At 41.7% G+C, this 24457-nt stretch overlaps 2 protein-coding genes and 1 long non-coding RNA gene across 4 annotated transcripts in view; 2 read left to right on the top strand and 1 right to left on the bottom strand.

Annotated features, from left to right (window-relative positions):
* CPB1 (carboxypeptidase B1) overlaps nucleotides 1-18605 on the top strand; it is a 47122-nt gene extending 28517 nt beyond the window's left edge. Inside the window, exons 10-11 of the mRNA XM_007518066.2 lie at nucleotides 15743-15827; nucleotides 18262-18605. Coding sequence (XP_007518128.2) covers nucleotides 15743-15827; nucleotides 18262-18449 — 273 coding nt within the window. The 3' untranslated portion in view covers nucleotides 18450-18605. The remainder of the gene's footprint in view (nucleotides 1-15742; nucleotides 15828-18261) is intronic.
* Nucleotides 1-23636, bottom strand: part of LOC132540366 (uncharacterized) — a 113751-nt gene extending 90115 nt beyond the window's left edge. The window contains exon 1 of the long non-coding RNA XR_009551541.1: nucleotides 23422-23636. This is a non-coding gene — a long non-coding RNA (uncharacterized LOC132540366). The remainder of the gene's footprint in view (nucleotides 1-23421) is intronic.
* CPA3 (carboxypeptidase A3) overlaps nucleotides 23617-24457 on the top strand; it is a 31764-nt gene continuing 30923 nt past the window's right edge. Inside the window, exons 1-2 of one of the 2 annotated variants that reach the window (XM_060197545.1) lie at nucleotides 23617-23767; nucleotides 24097-24172. In XM_060197545.1, coding sequence (XP_060053528.1) covers nucleotides 23700-23767; nucleotides 24097-24172 — 144 coding nt within the window. In that variant the 5' untranslated portion in view covers nucleotides 23617-23699. The remainder of the gene's footprint in view (nucleotides 23768-24096; nucleotides 24173-24457) is intronic. The other variant, XM_007518064.3, reaches the window with a different exon arrangement.

The raw sequence follows: 24457 nt of genomic DNA, 5'->3' as shown, positions 1-24457 counted from the left end.
TCCCCCCCTCCCCCAAGAAAGTACAGGAACAATTCCTAGAAAGTCCATCATTGAGTTTTGGTAAGAGAAGTGAAAACAAAATAATAATAATGACAATAGAAATGTGTAAGGAATCTGGACTTGGCTGGGTAATTCAGCTAAAAGCAAAGATGATTTTGCAGCAGGAAATGGTACCACACCTATCATTATTTTTCACTGATCTTCAGAATAACTATAGTCATTCCCCCTACTCTATCAGAATATTGAATTGTGTGATGGTTTCATATATATTCAACCAAGTTTCTTGACCACATACATAATCTTTATAAGAAAACCAATATTGCCAAGTTGTTCTGAGCTGGACTTGTCAAAGAGAGAGCATGAGAGATAGCATTAGGAATTTGGTACTTTTGGTTAATAGTAAGTTGCACAATAAGATTCTAAAGTTGCTTCTTCCACTGTTTGCTTTGGTGAGAGACAGAAGTCAGTAAATTGATGGACATGCCATATGAATAAGTTCTTACTGGTTATAAGAAACAATACAGGGATCATGTGGTGGTGCATGTGGTTGCAAGCACATGTTACTATGCGTAAGGACCCAGGTTCAAAGCCCCATTCCCCACCTGCATGTGGAAAGCTTCATTAGCAGTGAAGCAGTATGCTGGCATATCTCTATCTCTCTCTCTCTCTCTCTCTTTCTCTCTCTCTCTCCCTCCCTATTTCTATTTCTCTTTTTCATTTCAACTTCTCTGTCTATCCAACAAAATAAAATAGCATAAATAAGTAAATACATCAATATTTTAAAAGAAGCAATACAAAGACAGTTAAGCACCTATGAGAAAAGCTATCAGTCTTCATGGAGACTCAAAACAGAGTCACATGAAAATGTAAATAATTTAAGAGTTTTGTAATTAATATCACACATTAATAAATAATATTTTATTTATTTATTTTTTAGACCAGAACACTGCTGAGTTCTGGCTTATGGTGGTGCTGGGGATTGAACCTGAGATCTTAGAGACTCAGGCTTTTAAGGCATTTGCATAACCATTATGCTATCTCCCCAGCCCCACTGAATAATATTTTAAAGAAGCAGATTTGAAACCTCCAAATGATTTATTTTTGAACTTGTGAACATCTGTCTGCCATAAGTTGAAGGCAATCATCTAAATATGCTTAGTATAAAATTTAAAACATTTAGGTTAAGCAAAAAAATATATATATATATATGTATATATATTCCACTCAATGATTTAGAAATTTAATTTACCTAAATGCATTGATTTGAAGTTCTAGTACCTTTCAAAACTAGGAATCCCTTTTCTGACACTTTCATATCCAACCCTTTAAAGATCAAATAAAATGTGTCATGGTATAAATATTTTTTCTGAGGAGTAAAATGGAAAAATAACTCAGATTTGGAAGAAATATTTGGCTACTTCCTTTAAAAAAAAAAAAAAAAAAACAATGTTGTTTTCAGAAAGCTTCCCATTGTCCCTACCCAAAGCCAAAAAAGAAAAGAAAACATCACTAGTTGGAACCATGAAACATTCAGGTTTCCAACTATGCTCTCTGAGCACGTCCCACTGGGCGCTCACAAATCAGCTGTCCCAGAAATGGGTGTGGTCAGCTCATCATTTCTGTCCTAGATTGCTGGCCAACAGGAGCTAGGAGGCAGAGACATGTTGTTTACTTAATTCACGCAAGTACGCATAAATTATGCCACATCCAAAGACAAAAGCACAAAGCCAGAATAACTAAGAACTCCTGAGTTTAATAAATAAAATATCAAACCAGCAACAGAGCGATACTTTAGCATTACAGCACAGGATTTGCATGGCGGCAATCCCAGAGGCCTCAGGTTCAATCCCTAACTCCACTATATGCCAGGGCTCAGTGGTGCTCTGATCTCCCTCTATGTCTTTATCCCTGATAGAAAAATGGATCAATAAAATTTTAAGATAAAATTATAAATCATACTAAGTACAGCAGTGATCAGGATATGCAGTTTGCCTAATATCAAATAGTTTCAAACATAGATAGTAATAGACAGATTAGATGCTAACTACAAAGTTTAAACTCTTCATTGGAAGTGAGTTGGCACACAAAGCTTCAATAACTTTTTTTTTAACTTGAAGTGAAAGCTTAAGTCATTTTGTGGTCCGGGAGGTGGCGCAGTAGATAAGGCATTGCACTCTCAAGTGTGAGGTCCTGAGTTCAATCCCCGGTAGTGCATATAGTGATGTCTGGTTCTTTCTCTCTCTCCTCCTTTCTCATTAATAATATATATATAGAAAGCTTAAGTCATTTTAGCAATGAGAACTGCATCACCCAATGTCTCCATATAATAATAATCTACTCTAGCAGTCTACAACCATTCTTTGAAAGCTCTATCTTGAGAATCATATGAATAATTTTTTGTACTTCCTAGTGGGAGTTTTAGCCATGAAAAGCCCCCAAACTCAAGAGTTACCAAGTCCCACAGGTCAATACACATGTGCCCTAAATGGAATAAAAGTTTTCTGAGAGATTTAAGAGTCACTGATACTATTCTCTAAGAGTCACTTGTTCATTTAAAAAAATACAGGAAAGGGAGCCAGGCGGTAGCGCAGCGGGTTAAGCGCAGGTGGCGCTAAGCACAAGGACCGGCATGAGGATCCCGGTTCGAGCCCCCGGCTCCCCACCTGCAGGGGAGTCGCTTCACAGGCAGTAAAGCAGATCTGCAGGTGTCTGTCTTTCTCTCCTCCTCTCTGTCTTCCCCTCCTCTCTCCATTTCTCTCTCTGTCCTATCCAACAATGACGACATCAACTACAACAACAATAAAAAGACAACAAGGGCAACAAAAGGGAAGATAAATAAATAAAATTACAAAAAATAAAAAATAAAATACAGGAAAGAGAGGAATAAGGAGAGAGTTCAGCTTTAGAGTATATGACTTGCATGACTAGGGCCCTAGAAGCACCAGGTTCAATACTCAGCAGGACAGTCTGATGAAACTGAGCAGAACTCTGGTCAAATTCCTCAAAGGAATGCAAAACAGACATTGTTTTATACTGAAGTAAATATATCTGTAATTTATTTTTATACTTATAAAAACTTGTAAGATTGATAGTCAGAAAAATGTTTCAAGAGAAAATAGGCTGTAAACTCCAAGAAATTATTCCATTACCATTCTCAACCCAAATTTAGACTGTATCTTAAGTAGCAATCCTTTGATATCTGAATCATGATTTAAAAAAAAAAAAAACTGTGGCTCTTATTTCTAAAAAGATCTTACATGCAGATTGCCGGGTAATTACTCATATCATGAGATAACTTTCAGAGGAAAGAACAGCAGAGCTATCCATGCAAAAATAAAATAAAATATTATAGAAACGACAGAAGCATTTGCATTTTTTACAAAAAGAAGACTACCAAAAGATATAGTTTCAGCAGATAAATGTATTAATAGTAAGAATTTATTACATATAAACTGACTTCCAGTCTGCAAATTCCTTTTACATGGAGTCTAATTATTTTAAAAGTACAAAGTGCATTATGGGTTTCCAAGGGCTTCATCAACAGTCTGCTTCCTCTGTGTGGACTGCTTCAATATAATACTATCACTAGCTTTCAAAGAAGTTTTTAAGTTCAAGAAAATAATCCATATATATTCCCAAACTTCTGTGATATGATGAAATTGTGAGTTGTATGATATTGTCTAGGAGATAAAAACTTGGCAATATTATTAAAAAGTCACCCAATCCTATCCACATTTTTGCATTTATTAAACATAGACAAACTCCCAATCTTTAGTCTACCTTTCCCCCTTCTTCTTCTAGCGTTTGCCCTTCTTCCATAGCCAGTCAACAGCATCAGGTTGAGCCTGATGTAAAGTTTCGAGACCTCCTTTGAATCTGGAGAGGTGGCAGTCATTGACTATGTGGGTCATAGTCTGTCTGGAGCCGCAGGGACAGTTCGGGTCCTCTCTGGCTCCCCAGCGATGGAACATAGCGGCTCACCGGCCACGGCCTGTTCGATAGCGATTGAGGAGGGCCCAATCATAACGTGCTAGGTCAAAGCCGGGTTGACGCTTACAGGGGTCTGTGATGAGGGGTTTGTTCTTTACCTCAGCTGACTGCCAACTCTGTTTCCAAGAGACTGGAACAGAGAAGTTCAGTGTAGGCGTAGGGGACCAGATTGGATGACGAGACGTCAAGTGTTGGACAGGGTGGGCGAAGATATCTGCGTATATTGGCAGGTCCAGTAGAGCATAGACGTGGGAAATGAACTTAGATGATGCCGCATCACGACGAATATCTGGCGGGGCGATGTTGCTAAAAACTGGCAGCCATGGAACCAGGGTGGAACGGATGGTTCCAGAAATTATCCTCATGGAGGAATATAATTTGGAATCGACCAAGTGGACATGGGGGCTACGGAACCATACTGGGGCACAGTATTCTGCAGTGGAATAGCATAATGCCAGAGAGGATGATTGTAGTGTGGAAGTGCTCGCGCCCCATGAGGAGCTGGCCAGTCTTGCAATGATGTTATTCCTCAAGCCCACCTTTGCTGCAGTTTTTATGAGATGTTTGTGAAATGACAGAGTGCGATCGAGAGTAACGCCAAGATAGACTGGCTGGGCTTCATGCCGGATTCTCGTACCGCCAAGCTGCACATTAAGCTCACACGAGGCCAAGGCATGGTGTAGATGGAAAACAGATGATACCGTTTTTGCAGTGCTAGGGATTAGTTGCCATTTTTTACAGTAATCAGATATCAGAGACATGTCTTTTGTGAGTGTTTCCTCGAGGATGTCGAACTTGGATGCCTGAGTTGCACAGCAGATGTCATCGGCGTAGATGAACTTCCTTGAAGAAGTTTCTGGGAGGCCATTGATGTAAATATTAAATAGCGTAGGAGCCAGAACAGAGCCCTGGGGGAGGCCACTTGAGACAGGTCTCCATCTGCTAGACTTGTCACCCAGATGCACCTGGAATCTTCTGTTTTGGAGAAGAAACGAGATAGTGTTGGCCACCCATGGAGGCAGGCATCTTGAGATCTTGACTAGGAGACCACGGTGCCAGACCGTGTCATAGGCTGCTGTGAGATCAACAAAGACAGCACCCGTCTTTAAATTCTTCTGGAATCCATTTTCAATGGAATCCATTTTCCCCCAAAAAAGACCTATACAACATTGTTTAACAGTAATAGCAACAATGCTACATCTAAGTTCAGAAATGGGGTCACAGAATAATATTTTGACTATTATCTTGGCTCACTCCCCAGATTGCCCAAATGAACAGCTAATATTCTCTTCAAAAACATACTGTTCTAGGACATGAATCTTGCATCACAATTCCATAGTAGAAGCACTCAAGTTTTTATACTTGGAAATCTAAGAGATTCTCTGCTTCTGTTTTCTCATTTCCCAGCAGAGACAACAAAGGTCTAAGCCAATTTTAGCAGTAGAAGTTGCCCTGGGCCTGGAACTATTAGATCCTGAACAATTTCTCAGGCTGGTCCCATTTCCAAAGATACACATGCATCTCTTGTGGTCACATCCTATATGATTGCCCCAAAGAGCTGTCTTTTATGCCACAAAATATATCCTCTTTATTATTAATTTAACATTGGTTTACAGTAAAGTTTGAGGTATGATGCTGTAAACATTGTTGTAAAAATGTAAAATTTTAGAAATATACTTTCACATTATGTGTATAAGACCACACCTACCACTAAAGTTCCAATGTCATCACCAATATACATCTTTATTATTTCTGTCTCCAATTCTTGCCAAAATCTCACAGTAATCAGCTGAGATGCCTACTATCTTGGGGCCCAGTTTTATAATTCTGGTCCCTAATTTCATAGGCATACATTCATTAGCCAGGAAAAAGATGACATTAACCCAAGGAAAGATGGCAGTCTTTCTGGTAAACAAACAAACAAAAATGGTGGGGCTGGGCGGTGATGCCCCTGATTGAGTGCCCATGTTACAATGTTCAAGGACCCAGGTTCAAGCCCCTAGTCCTCACCTGCAGTGGAAAAGCTTTGCAAGTCATGAAGCAGTGCTTAGTGAAGCAGGTATCTCTCTCTCCCCACCCTCTTGATTTCTGGCTGTCTCTATCCAATAAATAAAGTTTTTTTTTAATTTTAACTGGTTAAGCTTTACCAAAATAGGGATGCTATTCTGAAGTTTACTACCTCCTAGTGCAATGGCATTTCATAACTTCTGAAAGTCTTAGTTAATGAACCATCAAGATAAAAGGCAACCATAAAGCAAGACCAAGACTAGAAATCAGCACAAAAGGCAAAGGGAAGAAATATTGTGAGTAGGAGACAGACGATTATGGGGCAGTGCAGACATTGATACAGCTGGCACATGTCCTTGCCTAGTGCCAAATATATAAGACCTCAGTTGTGCTGACAGGCAGATGACCAGTTTCTAGGACAGCCAGACCTTTAGCACATAAGACATCTGCTTTGGGAATGTTCTCAGAATTTCTGTTCTCACTGAAAAGATGTAAAATATTTAAATTACAGCTGCAGAATTTCTTTGATTGGAGAAAATGGTTGCTAATGGACCATTATACATCTGTAAGTGACTTCAGAGCCAGTTAAAATTGTCCTCCAGGGCCTGGTCAGTACCTGGCTCATCAGACAATTGTGAGAAATGTGGCAGAGTGCCTATTAAGTATTTAGCACAAGCCATGGCTCCTGCCATGGAGAACAACAGACTTTATTGAAATAAAGTGCAGATGTCAGGAACCATATAAGAGAAATATAGAATGGGGGGGGGGTTCCAGTCAGGCACAGAGTAGGAATTTCAGGCAGCAAGAGACAACGCGTGGTGAAGCTCTTCAGTACAAGTTGAAAAGATGAGATTTGTTTGCCCTGAGCCTTGAACAATGAGGAGGATTTAGATGGTAGAGAGAAGAGTCAACACATTTACAACAGAGAAAAGACTGGGAGAGTGGAAGAGAATGGTATCATTCTGTTTTGAGTGCTCTTTTTGGGGCAAATGTGGGAGTGAGAGGTCTAAGTTCTAGAGAGATTTGAATGTCAGAAATGAACCCAGAATCCAGGAGCTCACAGCCTGGGGAAGATGGTCACCAGGTCAAACACAGGACTCCCTGTTAGGTCTGAACTTTAGATAAACAATATTTTTAGTGTTTAGTATGCTCTAAATAATATGGGACAGAATTATCCTGGAAAAGTAGTCCTTGGAGTCCAGGGAGATAATTCAACATTAGAGCAAGGAATTGTATGCCTTAAGCTCAAACCTCAGCTTTGTATATTCCTGAGCTAAGTTGTGCTGCTTTAATGCCTCTCTCTCTCTCTCTCTCTCTCTCTCTCTCTAGACAGGATTATCACTGGGGCTAAGAATCTCCATAGCTACCCCACTCTCAGCATCCTTTTTTTTTTCTTCTTCTCCTTTCCTCTAGATAAAGGGTAGGAAAGGGATAAAAAGGGAGCAAGATACAGAAAGAGAAAGATGGGTAAACACCACAGCACTGCTCATATAAATCATTTTTTAAAAAAAGAAGTGGGCTGGATAAACAGCAAACAGCTCCCCGTGTAGGCCACGCCATGTGTGCAGCCCAGAGTCAAACTCCAGCACCACATGTGAGGGGCGATAGCACCAGAGGAAGCTGGATAGCCTACAGTTTTTGCTAAACCTGTCAGCCCTGCTGAGAAAGTGGCTAATTTTGCATCTGTGTTTAAGAAAACCCTGGCTAGTGGTCAACAGAAAAATGCTTAGCTGGAGCCAGGAGGTGGTGCACCTGGTTAAGCATACATATTACAGTGAGCAAAGACCTGGGTTCAAGCTCCTGGTCCCCACATGCAGGGGGAAAGCTTCATGAGTAGTGAAGCAGAGCTACAGGACTAACTCTGACTCTCTCTCTCTCTCCCCTTCCCTCACAATTTCTCTGTATCAAATAAATAAATAAAGATAATAAAAATAAAAAAGGAAAAGACTCAGATATTCAGAACACTCCCAAAACCAGTCGTGTTCCTTTTTTCAATTTTATCTCTAAGATAGACTCTGGCTTCAGTTATTCTTGTTTACCTGACTTTTTAAACTATAGTACTGGGGAATGAATCCAAGACCTTGCACAGCTGAATGGATCTTCCCCAGGCCAACGTTTGTATTTTTAATGAGGTGGGGGAGGTGGAGAGGAAAGAGTAATATGCATAAAAAGTAGAGAGACACTATAGCATTACTTCACCATCCTTGAAGCTCAGTGTCATCCACGGTGTTCCTATGTGGTGTTAAGGTTTGAATCCAGGGACCCTTATAGGGACGGGCATCTGCGCATTACCAAGTGAACTATCACTCAGGCCTACATCTAACTTTCCTTTAAACTAATGTTGCCTCAGGAAACATTTGTCATAACTGTGGGATTATTACTGGTATGTAGAGAGTGGAGAGCCTCGGTACTGGTAAACAACCCCTACACACACAAGGCAAAGAAAGATTGAGTTCAACTCAATCTTGTCCTTGTGACCAAGAACACAAGGGTTGAGAAATCCTTCCTTAAACAGTGATAAGGACAGAGCCACATTTCTGGCCAAAGGTCCAGGCTCTTGCAGGGTCCCACTCTGCTCACTAATAGTTTGCAATGTTCTGAAGATTTCAAGTGCAAGAGACTCTGCACATGGCCATTAGGCAGCATTAGTCTTTTTTTAATAATTTGGAAGTAGCACCACTTCTACCACACACAGAAACAAACAAACAAAAAAACTCTGGACTTTGCAACTTCAGCAGGCTCATAATTACCTTTGGCCTTGAATTTAAAAAAAAATACATATATATATATATTAGCCAAAGAGAAAAATTTGACTCCCATCAATAGACGAACTCCCACATCCACCTTGGGCTCTGCAGACAGGCCAAACTCTGCTCCCCTTACCCAATCCCAACCCAAACTCCTCACACTTCCAGTAAGAGGGCTTTGCCACTCAAGCTTGGGCCTGTCTCCTCTCCTCCTCCTTCTCAGAAGCCCACTTGCTTTTTTTCAAGGCCCAAGGACTTCCTTCTTGAAGTCTGGTTACAGGCCTTAATGGCCTTCTCTTTTCTGGCATCAAAATGATCGAAGTTCAATTTCTCACTGATCCCTCCCTAGGCATAAGTTACCCATTATCACAGGACAGAAGGAAGGAAGCTACAGTTAAAGATCCTTTTGATGCTGTCCTTATCACATGCACTCACCCAGAGGGATGGTTAAACTCAGCATTTTAAGTTAGAAAACAAGGTAGCCAGAGAAGTGAGCTTAGCAGGAGAGTGTAGGATTTGCATGCATGAAGTTCTGAGTTTGAGCCCTGGCACCACCGCATATGCCTGATAGAGGCTCTGGTTTTCTCTCTTATAAATAAATAAATAAATAATCTTGTATATAATAAGTTAGAAACAAAGTTTTAAAATATCTCCTTAGAATTAGCTCACACCCATCATCAATTTAGTTTGGGGCTTGTATTATGACAGTGATCCCATGGATAGCTAGAAATGGCAGCTTCTTGCGGCTGTAAGGTCCCCAAGCAGTCAGGAGAGAACGGCTCCCTCATCTATCTCTTTCTCTCTCTCTCTCTCTCTCTCTCTCTCTCTCTCTCTCTCTCACACACACACACACACACACACACACACACACACACACACACACACACACACATCCAAGGCAGGTCAATAGCAAAGAAAACTCATTTCTTATTCCATGCACCAGCCCTTAAGTTGCACAGCCTGGAGAACCATTATACTGGTCTGAGACTCCTTTGTTTCTTGAGCTTTGAACTAGATGTGACATTTTAGCCTCTCTCTCTCTCTCTCTCTGTCTCTCTCTCTATCTCTCTCTCACTCTCTCTCTCTCTCTCTCTCCCCACTCCCCCTGATGCGTGCCTTCCCTCTCCCTCCCCCTCTCCCTCATCCCTCTCCCTCTCCCTTTCTCTCTTTCTCTGTGACCATGACCTCTTTTTAAGAAAATAGGTCACCAAAGAGAACATGTAGAAGCTGAGGTGGGGGGTTAATAAAGGTTAGCATATTTGGCCTTGACTGCAAGCAACGTTTTCTCAGAGACCGATTTATATTTAGCTTCCCTTCTATGCTTTACAAGTAGCAAAGGCAACTCCAGCAACATTCCTTTTGAAGTATTCCAAGGCCACTTGGAAACGTGAAAAAGAACACAGAGTTTAAGACAAGAAGAACCCAGTTCAAGTCACTCACGTCTGGGACTGAGTGCCCTTGGGCAAGTTCTTTCATCCTCTCTAAGTTTCAGTTCTTTTATCTGTAAAATGGAGACAAAAATACCCAGCCCTTATCAGAGCTTTATAGAGTCTAAGGTTTTATGTAAATGTTAATTCTTATTTTGAATCAGGAGAGCAAGGCTATAAGATGTCCCTCAAATGACAGTTTGTTGGAAGAATATCATTAACAGGACTTCCAGGGTAGGGGAAGCACAATGCTGGATATTAGGTTGCGTCTGTGGGTCTCTGGTCAGCTATCTTAGTCTCTTTTGACAGACAAATACTACAGAAAGGAGTTGACCTTCCACCATCTTAGCTCTGCCCTTCCTGGGCACGGTCAGTCTTGATTTCAGATGGAACCCTCCCTCCCAGCCAGCTGCCCCAACGTGGCATTCCATTCTGCTAGAACATTCTGCCTCAATGAAATGTGGCCAGATACTGTTGGGAAGATAAATGAGTAACATTTATGAAAGTATTTTGAACTTTTCCAAAAGAAAAGACCCACACTGATTCTGGGGGTTTTGTCAAGTTCATTGGAATTTGAGATATTATAGTTTGGTTGATAAGTGTCTACTCTGCTCTGCCTTCTCTGTCTCTTGGCTTTAGAGAGTGTAAAGAATAGGGTCCACAGGTTTTATTTCTTGTTAAATGAATGGAGAGTCAGGAAAATGGCTCCTTTGGATAGTGTGCTGCTTTGCTATGTGTGAGACCCAGGGGCTAGCCCACCGCCTCTGCACTCAAAGAAGCATTGGTGCTGTGGTCTTTCTTTCACTATCTCACCCTCCCTCACTCACTGTCTTTCTGTCTCTATCTGAAAAAAAAAGTCTTCCAAGATGGTGGAACCTCAGAGATGACCAAAGGAAACAAAATAACAAGAGAGAAAATGGAAATAAACAAAGTGCACAACAGAGGCCAGTATTTAACTGTGACAGCACAGTACCTGTCACTATCCTGGAACTGCCCTGCAAGCATTCTTAGCCTCCACACAGGTGGTTTGCAGGTCAGCCCTTAGCAGAGCTTAACTCACTGCAGACCCATCCAAACTGGGCCCATTTATACTGGCCAGAGAGCTTAACCTAAGACTCAGCCATCTAACCATGTGTTGGGGGCCAGGCTGAACCGAGTGCCTCCTAAAAAGTCAAGGGACAAAAGTGACTATTTTAAAACTGGTTCTGGAAGAACAATAGTCTCTATGTGAGTAAAAGAAAAGAGGAGTTTGGGAGTCAGGCGGTAGCGCAGCGGGTTAAGCACATGTGGCGCAAAGCGCAGGGACTGGAGTAAGGATCCCAGTTTGAGCCCCCGGCTCCCCACCTGCAAGGGAGTCGCTTCACAGGCGGTGAAGCAGGTGTCTGCAGGTGTCTATCTTTCTCTCCACCTCCCTGTCTTCCCCTTCTCTCTTCATTTCTCTCTGTCCTACCCAACAATGATGACATCAATGACAACAACAATAATAACTACAACAATAAAACAACAAGGGCAACAAAAGGAAAAATAAATAAATAAATAAATATATTTTTTTTAAAAAAAAGGAAAAGGAAAAAGAAAAGAGGAGTTTAAGAAAAAAAAAGGGAAAGGTACCCAAATTCAAGCAGAAAAAGAGAGGCTGGAGAGAGGATGGAGAACTGATTCAAGAAACCTGACCTGGAAGGAGGGTGGGGATGCATAGTCAGTGATGCTGTTCCCAGAGGAAAAAGGGGCTGAGAGAGGAGAGGAGGGTGGGCCGCCCAGAAGGTGGGAGAGTCCATAGACACTGTCAGAAGACAGGATGATGAAGGGCAGACGTATCGAGATGCAAGAGCGGTGAGAACGAGAGCCCAGGCTGAGGCACATGCTCATCGTTCCTTCAGTGCGCACCAACGGCAGCAATCAGCTAACAGCCCTTTGAAGCGAACACCAGCCTTAAGATTTTTGTGTCAGCAGCAAAGGGAGAGCAATCATTCCCAAAAGTTGCCTATGAGATCCAGAAAGCACTCGGAATGAATAAATAGAAAGCATTTGTTTGATTATCTCTATACATAACCAGAACATCATTTGAAGAAAGGCAAACTGAACATTTTTCTTGGCCTCTCCCAGCAGCGGTGATTAAACTGCTAAGTTAATGAGTCCAACAATATAACAGATCATGGATAGGCCCTTCCATTTTAGTTTCATAACGCAAATATTACCTTATATCAGTAAATATGCCCCAAAACTGAAAGATCAATTGCCACCCAAGGGGGAGTTGATAAATAGGTCAAAGATCTTCTGGTCTTAAATCTTCTTTAGTTTTCATGACTTTGGAACTAATCTTGAAGAATTGTTTTTCCTAGCTTCAATGAGATACAGTCAACATAGAATCTTGTGTAAGCTGCAAATATACACTGTGATGATTTGATGCATCATCGATACATCATAAAGTGTTGACCACAATAAGGCTTAATAAGCACACCCTTCACCTCATGTAATTACAGTTGTGTTTGGTGTTGTTATGGGGAAAAGATTAAAGTTCTCTCTTAGCAACTTTTAAATATATGGAACAGTACCGATATACCTTGGATCCCCCAGAACTTCTGAAAATTATATTTTATATGGGCTGAAATAGCAATACAACTCTATGATTTCTTCAGTTTAATATTAACTTAACATGTGCTTTCTATGTTTGATGAAGTACCAGGCAGGGCTGCCCAGTAAGAGAAAAAGAACAAAAAAATAGAATGAGTATCTCACTCTGTTTCACAACTCTACAAAGTGAATTTATCTCTCTGCATTATACAAACTCTGTACCTTATTCTGATTTCAGTGGGCTACAGGTCTGGTACTAACTTCTGAAAGTTAGAGAAACAATCTATGTCTGGTGTCATAATTTGAATAAGAAGAACTATAACACATTTAGGTCTTGACAGCAGTAAGAATAAAGGCACACTTCAGTTCACCAGTTTGGAAAACAACAAGAGGTGAAATCCTAACATTTTCAGAGTAAGTCAGTTCCAAGAAATTGATTGAATCATTCCAGTGGACCAGAGACGAAAATCCTGATTTAACTTGTATAATTCTTTGTGAATTTGCGAACTTGACACATGGTTGATGAAGGAAGCATGAACTCTTTGGGAGTTGGAGCACTGGAAATTTTACTATCATGCCCTCATCCAGCTGACCTAAGACTCTACTCACCTGGTTTTAATATTAGAACAAGGAATAAGAAAAGTTGGTTCTCTGTGACTCAAAAGAAAAGAATCTCACCTATTTCCAGGCATATGTACAAGACATAAAATTATGATGCCGAAGTATGAAATACAGCTAGTTTTATAACCGGAATGAATGATGGCTGAATTCGGGGATAAGCAGTCCGATTATCACATCTATCTTCCCCAGACAGTCTTGCTTTTCAAGTCATCTGTGAAAACAGGCAGAAGGCAGGGGCTGATGGGAACTTTACTGTGGAGAAAGGAGACAGGGGCTCAAGCTTCTCCATGAGAAGCTGGGTAAGTTCTGGGCCTTATGGGAGGGTAATTCAGATTATTATTTTTTTTTTACTTTCTTTTTTTTCAATTATTTTTAATTTAATATTTATTAGATAGAAACAGAGAAAAATCAAGGGAAAGGGGTAGATAGAGAGAAAGAGAGACACCTACAGACCTGTTTCACCACTTGTGAAGCTTTCCCCCTGCAGGTGAGGACCAGTGGCTTGAACCTGTGTGCTTTCACATGGTGACATGTGCACTCAACCAGGTGTGTCACCACCTGACTCCGGGAATTCAGTTTCTGACCAAAATAATAATAATAATAATAATAATAATAATAGAGAAAGGGAATGCAAAGGCATGCATGCATGGTGTTTTTGTTTGTTTGTTTTTTACATAAATGTTTTGTGTTTTACATAAATGTTTGTTCCTTTTTTCCTATCATCTTATGGGGAGGTTAATGGTTTACGGTACCATTGTTGACACAGGGAAATCTCTCACCTCAGGATAACTGTCTGTAACACACTCTCACCTCAACTTAGGTCCATTACCACCATCATGAACCAGGGCCCCAGCTCCCTTGCCTCCTTCCCCAGAGTCCTTTGTCTTGGTGTAATACACAAAAGCCAGTCCAAGTTTGACGTTGTATTTTCCCTTTCCGTTGTCTTTGTTTCTTAAATTCTACCTGAGTGAGATAATCCAGTATTCATACTTCTCTTTTTAGCCTATCTCACTTAACATGATTCCTTCAAACTCCACCCCCTCACCCCCACCCCTGACATGGAGAAAAGGAGATGACTGCATCATTCTTAAGAGCTGAGTAGTATTCCATTGTATATATACCACAACTTTCATTTTGCTGTCTAAAAAAATCTTCCAGTCTGAAATCACCACTCATCCCTAGAACTGTCTGTCCCTTCCTGGGGTTTCCTTGCTGTCACTGAGCATGGCACAGGCTGGGTGTTCAGTCCCATGTATGTTCTCTAAGCTCCTGTCCCAGCTCTCATAACCCTCTCATGACTCAGTCTTAACTTTACAAGCTTCCATGTTTCCAGGTGGTTTTTCTGCTTTGTTTGGAGTTATTTTTCTACATGTGATTTTTTGTTTGTTTACCTATAAGAGGCAGACAACAAAATGATTTGGAAGGAAAAGAGAGAGAGAGAGAGAGATCTTTCCAGAGCTATAAAAACCTGCTTTTCTCTTGCAAGTTTCAGGGAGAAGAGAGACTTGCCAAACTAAGCCTTAGAAGGAATCTGATCCTTAATACAAGTGACATTTTACTGTGTCAGTAAAGGAGATATCTGTGACAATTATAGGTCACAAGAGCCTCTTTCTTTATCCAGGTTGAACTAAGGTTCGAAGAAAGTATGTCTTAGCAAGACTTAAAATTCCAGGGCGGTGGGGGGGGGGGGGAGTGCAATTTTGTTCTATGTGAATAAAAAGAAAACCAAGGGAAAGAATGTCCTCTGGCTAAAAATAGAGTTTTTGCTAAGACCCATACTTGACTGGGTCAGAAATGATTTAAAATAAATGTAAGGTACAGCCCAGGGAGGGGACACAGGGGTAGGGCATCTTAGTACAAGGCCCCAAGTTCAAGTTCTGCCTCCACATAGGCCAGAGTGATGTCACTCTTCTCTCTCACTCTCATATTAACAAGTAGATTTTTAATACTTTATAAAATAAATATAAGAAACTAATTAATTGAAATTAAGAAATAATTTAATCATTCTTATTCTTCCAACGGTTGGTTACTGGACACATCCACACGGCAAACCCTGGGCCCTAAGACAGTGAAAGACATGCCACGAAAGTCATGAGACATAGACTCTGTGTGTGACCAAGAGAAACAGAGTGAATCTTCGCTCACTGAGGACCTTAGGAAAAAACAACCTTTTTCAGAAATCATTTGGAGTTTACAACTAAGTTAACTGGAAAAAGAAAAATGGGCCAAACACTGAAAAAGAATGAAACATGAATCTGAATTGTAATATATACCTTCAAGGTCTGAAGAAATGGCCTGGAGGTCACATGCAGGTCTGCGGCTGTGTATCAGGGTGTGTTTTCATTGCTTTGTTCACGACAACTGGGTCTTTTGCAGAATACCCTGGCAAAGGCCACTGTGAAGGAACTGGCCACTCTGCATGGCACCAAGTACACATATGGCCCAGGAGCGACCACAATCTGTAAGTGTTTGTTTCAGAAATGTGCAAAGAATCTGCATGTCTGAAAAGGCCACGTAAGGTTCTCGGGTCAGAAGAACAGCTCACTTGAATAGTGCGCTGCTTGGCCAAGTGCACTGCCCAGGTTTGAATTTGACCCTCATGGCATTGAAGCAAGCTTCAGTGTTGTGGCTTCTTTCACTCCCTCCCTGCTCTCTGCCTCTTTCTATCAAAAAAAAAAAAAAAAAAAAAAAAATCTCAAGGCATTCTGTTTAAAGCATGTGGCTTTTGCCTGACAGTAAATTTTTTATAAGATAGAGCATCCATGTTCTATTTTTTTAAAAAAGCAGAAGTACAGAAGCATTTCTCTGTCAATTCTCAATGAGCACCTCACAGTCAGCAAGCCCTCAGAAGGTACTGGGGACAAAGGAAGGAAGAAGGGAGGGAAGGAGAAGGGGAAGGATGTAGAACAGTGAGGCCTTCAAAGAAAGGCCTAGGCACGCAAGGACTAAAAAGACAAGAGAGATGTTTTTGCTTATCCTCCCTGGGATCTACAGTGCGACTGGAAAAGACTCCTGATCTTTAGGATATTTTTGTAAAAAAAAAGTATGATCTTTATTTATTGGATAGAGACAGCCAGAAATTGAGAGGAAGGGGAGAGAGAGAGCAACAGAGAGACACCTGCAGCACTGCTTCATCGCTTGTGAAGATTTCCCCCCTGCAGGTGGGGACTGGGGACCTGAACCCAGGTCCTTGCACATTGTACCATGTGTGCTCAAACAGGTGTCCCATCACCCAGCTCTGATCTTTAGGATTTTCTTTTTAAGTTTCTTATAGAGGACAGTGAAATATCATGAAGGGAGTTCACCAGAGGCCCCGGAGATCCCAGGTCAATCCCTAGCACTGCCATATGGCAGAGCTAAGCAGTGTTCTAAGTCCCCATTTGTTCTGAAAATAAATGAACTCTTTTTTGAGAGAGAGAGAGAGAGAGAGAGAGAGAGAGAGAGAGAGAGAAAGGAAGGAGAAAAAGAAAAATTTGGGGCCAGGTGGTGACATACTTGGTTAAGCACACATGTTACAATGTGCAAAGACCCAGGTTTGAGCTTCCAGTCCCCATCTGCAAAGGGAAAGCTTCACAAGAGGTGAAGCAGTGCTGCAGGGGTCTCTCTGTCTCTTTTTCTCTCTATCTCCCTCTCCCCTCTCAATTTCTGACTATCGCTATCCAATAAATAAAGATTACAAATATTTTTTTTAAAAAAGGAAAACTTTATGTAGAATACAAGCTTCCATACTCTTAACATTTTTCCAAGCTACTCTAAATCAGATGTTTACTGAAAGTGGTCCCCAACAGAAATAACCTGCCTGTCCAAATACCTCACACTTCTTGTGTGCTTTATTCAGATCATTTCAGTGTGGTTCCTTTGCCCATTATCCTGTAGACCCTCAAAGGGCAGAGACTTTGTGCTCCCCACCCACCCACCCCTTCCAGGCCACTGTAAAGCTGAGCCTGAAGACTGCTGCTCCGTGCTGGCTGTACAGTTGTTAACTGAATGATAAGTGAACACATGACTGAATGTGTGGTCCATCTAACAGTGGCAGCAAACAGTTATTGCATGAAGAACTGAATGAATGCTAACTCGGGTCAGGATTAGATTGAAACAGATGCGCAGAAGCAGCCACTGACGTCATAGTCCACTAACAGTTCCTCACTCAGCACAGCCTCTGAGGGGTTTGGGGTCCTCTACTCTCCCCAATCATCATGCAGCATGTTTTTTATTTGTTTGTCTGTTTGTTTGTTTGTTTGTTTGTTTTTCCCTTAGCAGACCAGCACACTAGCCATTCATATTCATATTATCATATATAACCAATGACTTACTCCCTGAGGTATGAAGCATATCACTCCCACTAAGTAAGCTGAGAAGACTAGACTCATCTTTCAAATCAGCCTCCACATCTTTTTGTTAATGTTTTATTCATTATAATTATATATATATAGAGAGAGGGGGGGGGATATCTGGGAAGACTAGAGCACTGCTCAGCTCTAGCTTATGGTGATGCTGGGGATCAAACCTGGGACCCGGTGGCCATTTTTTCTGTTGGATAGGACAGAGAGAAATGGAGAGAGGAGGGGGAAGATAGAGAGGAAGACAGAACGATAGACACCTGCAGACCTGCTTCACCACTTGTGAAGCGACTCCCCTGCAGGTGGGGATCCAGAGGCTCGAACCAAGATCCTTACTCAGATCCTTGTGCTCTGCACTATGTGTGCTTAACCCAGTGCACTAATGCATCACCCTCTGCCCCTACATCTTTTATGATCCTGTTTCCCAGAAAACTGACAGACCTCTAATATGTTACATGGTGAAACATTTGTAATTATAAGTGGAAACTGGTGGCATTAAAAAAAAAAACCCTCCAAAATTTAAACCTATTTTTTTCTGTTGTTTGCACATTTCAGATCCTGCTGCTGGGGGCTCTGATGACTGGGCTTATGATCAAGGAATTAAATACTCCTTCACGTTTGAGCTCCGGGATAAAGGACGCTATGGCTTTATCCTCCCGGAGTCCCAGATCCAGCCGACATGTGAGGAGACCATGTTGGCCATCAAGCATGTGGCTGCCTACGTCCTGGACCATCTCTACTAGTGGGAAAGGCAGACAGCCTCGTCTCCCATGCTTGCGGCTTCTTTTCTGTCCTCAATTCTTATTTGTGTTTACCTGGATGTCTTCCAGATACTGATCTTTCTCTGAAGCTTCTGAGTCTATTACATACATGGGGGTCTTTTCATATTGATCACAATAAAAGGGAATCATTGTAACTGAAAAACCAGGCAGATTGTCTATTTTGGGGGGAGAAGGGGGAATGGTGTGAACAGGTGGTAATACAGGCTCATCATACAGAAGGGAAAGTCCCAAGGTGGCTGACCAGCCCAGCCCTTCAGGGTACAGAGATGCAGTTTATAATGGAGGGAGAAGAAACTGAAGGGGAAGGTGAGGACTGGAGAACATGGGAAAGGCAATATGCATTCCCATTTAGTTTTCATCTCAGCCATTCAAGTCATATTACGAGCTGTCCAGTGCATGTCACCTTGTTATGCAACTAAAGATGTGACAATGACAAAGAAAGGAAGCAATTCCTCCTCCTATAGCTGTATAGATAATCTGGGGAAATGAGCCTGAAACAAATAATTATCGAATTATTTAACTGGTGGTGTTTTAATGTTCATCAAGCAAGTTAAGTGCTGGACAGACCATATGAAGAGGACATAGAATGGGTGGGCAGACAGCATAGTGTCTATGCAAAGAGACTTTCATGCTTGAGACTCCCAGTTCTCAAGTTCAACCCCAAGCATCACCATATGCCAGTTAAGTAGCACTCTAATAAAGAAGGAAAAGGAGGAGGAAGGGGAGAAAAAGAAGGAGAAAGATATACAGGAGATCAGGGAAATGGTTCAGTGGTAGAATGCATATCTTCCATGTGAGTTAGATACCCACGCCTCAGAAAAGAAAGAAAGAAGGAAAGAAAGAAAGAAAGGAGGGAAGGAAGTTAGGAAGAGCAAAACCGAACACCATAAATGGAGCAGTCTCTGATGTCTCTTTATCACATCCACAATAAAAACAAACATGAGAGAGACAGTCTCCTGCCTGATATAGGCAGTTCTCACAGGAAGTGCTGAACCCAAAAGAATAAGTCACCATTTTCTAGACAAAAGGTCAGTGACTGGAAAATGTAAGCGTTTCTGTGGTATCAAAGGAAGAATCTCGAGTTTAGGAAGGAAGGCTGGTGTGGAGATTGGGGAAGGAGAGGGGTCTGAGAACAATGGGAAGCTGTTGAGGATCATAAACTGTAGCAACATGGCCAGAGTTTTCCAAATGGCAAGCAGGCTGACTAGAGGCAAAAGAAAAGCGTGCCAGGGCCCCTGGTTGGGTCCACTGGGGCATAAGGAAATGAAGTCAAAAACTCCTCCCTCCATGACTTGTACGGCACACCTGACCTAAAGTTATCCAGAATGAAAACTGAACATACTGATGTTAGAGGTTGTTAGACTAAGTTCACATTCTAAAATACAACCATGTGTGTTTAGGTTATAAATGGGGGGTCTCTTACTTTAAAATCCTAAGACACACTCATTTGTTTCCTATGGGATTCAAGGAAAATATGGTTCCACATCTAGAATATTCCACGTGTAGGCTGTGTTGAAGTGTTCAAAATAGTACTCTTGTTCATTCACAGAATCCTCTGCACGTCACAGGGATTTGTCTGGACATTGTCAAACTGAAGAATGATTAATTGCATTGGTTGACCACTAGGTGGTAGCAGTACTGCTACTTCAACTTGGCCTTCAAAATAATCTAGTTAGGCACATTTAAACAGAACAGGGGGGGGGGGGACCACATTGTTAATTAGAAGGATAACCCCATCACAGTTACCTGAGTGAAACCATTCTGCTAAAATTGCATTATTTATAGAGTCCACTGGACACTCCTTATCCTGCCTTTAACAAGTACAACTGACCTCTAAGGATCTCTGTGAACCAAAGTTCAGAATTCATGTGGTAAACCATGAAGAACCATCCAAAGTCCTTAAATTGAGTGCTGTAAAGTAGAAATTATAAATACATTTTTTCCCTAATAATCCCAAATATTTTAAAGAATAAGAAATAGAGAACTATATATGTATTATCATGGAAATCCCAAATGTCCAAGATTCCCTGTACCTGAAGATATCTTTGTTCTCTCTTTTACAGATTGAAAGATAGTAACAAGTAGACTAGGAGTGTCACTTGCCTGAACTCAGTTAAGAGAAATTAAAAAGAATAGTCTCTTTTATTTAGCTCCTCCCAAAACAAGGGCACTGTACACCCTCCTGCCTGCCTGCCAGAGACGCCTAAGAGTCCCTGCCAGCATTGCCACCAGGAGCCCTAAAGTATGAGGACACTTCTCTCTCCTTGAATTTCCTCCCACCTCCCAGGTCAGACTCTGAGCTCCTCCCTCAGTGCCAAACTCTCAACACCCCAAAGCAGCATTTAACGAAACAGCCCAGGAATGGCCCCCTGAACCTTTCCATTCTCAAACACTATAGCTTCAAAATAGCAAGAGTCCTTTTCCAAGTCTGAATCATGGAAATCGTACTTATCTGGTATCATAATCCATGTATTCATTTGGTTTGCCAGCTAACCAATATGAACAGGTCAAGAGAGATTTCCAGGCTAAAAAGGGAAGAACTCTGTCATTAATAAATTATCTGAGGGCCAGGTGGGGTACTGATGATCCTCTTGCCCGTTCTGGCCAGCTCTGACACTGCCTACAGACATCCATGTATTTATCCAGAATGCCACCTTGACTGCAACTAACCAAGACAAGTTTTCTTTGAAGCATTTTGTGGTAGTTTCTTTTGAACATTACAAACACAACATCCAAAACAAAAGGCCACAGATTCTTCTTTAAACATATAACTTATGAATATCTAAAGATATTCCAGACATTTATCAGATTTTAACTGAAGATAGATAACTATTGGCACAAGCCTAAGAAATCACAAGAGAATTTTCACAGCCATTGTCTAGGCATTTTTGCAGAATGTTAATGTTTGAAAATATGCAGAAAAGCAGGACTTTAAAAAATAAGACAATGTCTTGGGCAGGGGTAGATAGCATAATGGTTATGTAAAGAGACTCTCATGCCTGAAGCACTGAAGTCCCAGGTTCAATCCTCTGCATCACTGCAAACCAGAGCTGATTAGTGCTCTGGTAAAAAATAAAATAATTTAAGCCTAGGTAAGGATATACTACTACCAAAGCATTCTAGAAATCTAAAAAATCCAAAATGATGGAAAATTGTAGCCAGGTGAAACAATTTTCCATCACTTTGTAAAGAGATTCCTTTAACCAATGAGAGCCCACACTAGCCTATAGAGTCAATCCTAAAATGATATGGTGTCCAACCATTACTCATCCTACTCCATACACATGCCAGCCAGGACTTTTTATAAATCTTGGTGCAATGATTTATGGCTGTACTGAACTATGCCTGCCAAGAGATCATGCCTGTTCAGAGAACAAGCTTCACAGTATTCTTAGAATGCATCCATGGCCCTGTTCTTCAGAGGCTAAATAATTGGGGAGGAGTCTGTAGTCTTCAAAGCATCGCATGCCTATGCCTTATTCTAGAAATAGAGTGTCTGTCATTACAACGAAGTCAATGATTCACATAGACCCAAATCTTATCCTAAGAGATAACAGGATCCTTTAACAATTTTTTAGAGTCTCCAGATAAGATAGAAGCGTCTTTCCTCAGTGACCTGAAAAACAGCCATTGAGAATTCCTCACATAGCTTTTAAACTAACAACTCTGGAAAAGGCTTCAAGAGAAGATGTCAGAAGGCAAGATTCCAGGGTAATTTCTATCTTCTTCTTCCCACTACTTAAAATGTAGATTTTAAGAAGCTGTATTCTCTCTTTCTTTCTTCCTCTCCCTTCTTCCTTCTTTTCTTCTTTCTTTTTTCTTTTTTTACCAGAGCACTGCTCAGCTCTGGCTTATGGTGGTGCAAGGGATTGAACCTGGGACCTGGGAGCCTCAGGCATGAAAGTTTGTTTGCATAACCATTATGCTATCTATCCTGCCCCAAGACGTTGTTTTCAATGAGAGCATATTACTCCTACAATCAGAAAATAATTGTCCAACAGGAAAATCTATACTATGAAAAGTATGTCTTGAACTAGTCATCATGGAAAAAACAGAAGATATTTCACCCTTAAAAGTCACAGTTACCACTTAATCTGCCACGGGATACACAATCAGTTCTGCAACTGGACCAACTGTTAGTCTGGTAACAGGGCCTGGCAGTGTTATCGAGCACCTCAAGGGCACAGGAGTCTCTTCAGTGCTGCCACCCGCCATGTCTCCCACTCTCATGCTATCTCACTTGGTCCTCAAGTCACTTGTAAGACTCCCATTTGCACCCCCATTTCATAGCTATGGAATTTATGGTCAGAATGACCAGGCAGCCTGCTCAAGGTAAAGGAATTCCTTTCTAGAGGGGCCACTCTGAGACTAGGTCCAATTCAAAGTCAAGTTCTAAGTTCTGCCTCTTCCTCTGCACCTCTGCAAATGCTCCTTAGAGAAATGGAGTAGGTGACGGCTGGGGCTGGAGTTCAGTGACACAGTGCATATATCCTGTGTCTGAGACCCTGGCTCTGAATCTCAGCAGGATAGCTCAGCATGTCAGAGCTGTCTGTGATGTTACTGGGGAGATGTCTTCACTCCTCTCCATCTGCTTGGTCTGCAATGGAACACTTCACCCGTATCTCTCTCATTAAAATAAAAAAACAATAAAATATTTTAATTTCTTACAATTCCTTGCCTAAACAATGGGTATTTTCAGTTATCAGAGGCATTGTACTTTGTACTTCATATACTCTCTCTCTCTCTCTCTCTCTCACACACACACACACACACACACACACACACACACACACATTGCATCTAGTGCTAAAGTGGTGCTGGCACTAAGAATCCACTGCTCCTAGCGGCCATTGTTTCCATTTTTTGGATAGGACAGAGAGAAATTGAGAAAAGAGGGGACAATAGAGAGGGAGAGAAAAAGACACCTGCAGACCTGCTTCATTGCTTGTGAAGTGACCTTCCTGAAGGTGGGGAGCTGTAGTCTCGAACCGAGATCCTTACACAGGTCCTTGGGCTTCGTACTATGTGTGCTTAACCCAGTGCGCCACTGCCTGGGGGGGACGGGGGGGGAATCCCCTTCCCCCTTCCCTTCTAGAAAATAACATGAGGAGACATTTCATCCTGCAGACCCTGAGGAGGAAGTCAGCTGCTCTTCCAGATAAGAGCCGAGGCATAAAGCCAGCCCTGGTGTAGCGGCCGCAGAGAAGAACCATGCGCTTCCTACTGCCCCTGGGGTTGATCACCACCAGTCTTGCCTTCTCTCAAGTTCGCTTTGACAGGTAAAGCTTGCATCCCTGGCTTCCTAGCCCTCCATGGGAAGAAGTTTAGGAATGGCCCTTTCATTTTTAACTTTCTTTTATTATTATTATTCATAATAATTTACTTATCTGATAGGACAGAGAGAAATGGAGAGGGGAAGGGTAGGTAATGGGGAAGAGAGAAAGAGAGATAGCTGCAGCAGTGCTTCTCCCCCTACAAGAGAGGACTGGGCGCTTGAACCCGTGTCTTCGTGCATAGTAGTACATGCGGCTCAACTGGGTGTGTGCCACCACCTGGACCCTAGAGATGGTATTTGTAGTCACAGGTTTCATTTTCTGCATTCTCACAGAGAGAAGGTACTTCGCGTGAAGCCCCAGGATGAGAGACAAGCAAACATCATTAAGGACTTGGCCCAGACCAATGAGGTAATGCACAGAGAGAGCAATTGTGTTCTCTCTCCATGGCCTCTAAAAGCTGTTTCCTTTGTTTTATGTTTAATGCTCACAGAACTGCCAATACGCAGGTAATGGCAAGGACTTGGGAGTTCTTGGGATGATTCAGTGGGTTCTTCATACTACACTTGTTTTCATTTTCCCCAGACTACCACTTCCCACATGCCCTCCCCACCAACTTTGTAAGTAATAGCCATTCCAGGACCTCATTTCTCTCCCTTGTCCTCTCATCCTCTTCATCCCGCCTTGATCTCCATC

The sequence above is a fragment of the Erinaceus europaeus genome, chromosome 9 (genome assembly GCF_950295315.1).
Source record: "Erinaceus europaeus chromosome 9, mEriEur2.1, whole genome shotgun sequence".
Lineage (NCBI taxonomy): Eukaryota > Metazoa > Chordata > Mammalia > Eulipotyphla > Erinaceidae > Erinaceus > Erinaceus europaeus.
Note: the sequence above shows the minus strand (reverse complement) of the source record. Positions and strands in the feature narration are given on the sequence as shown.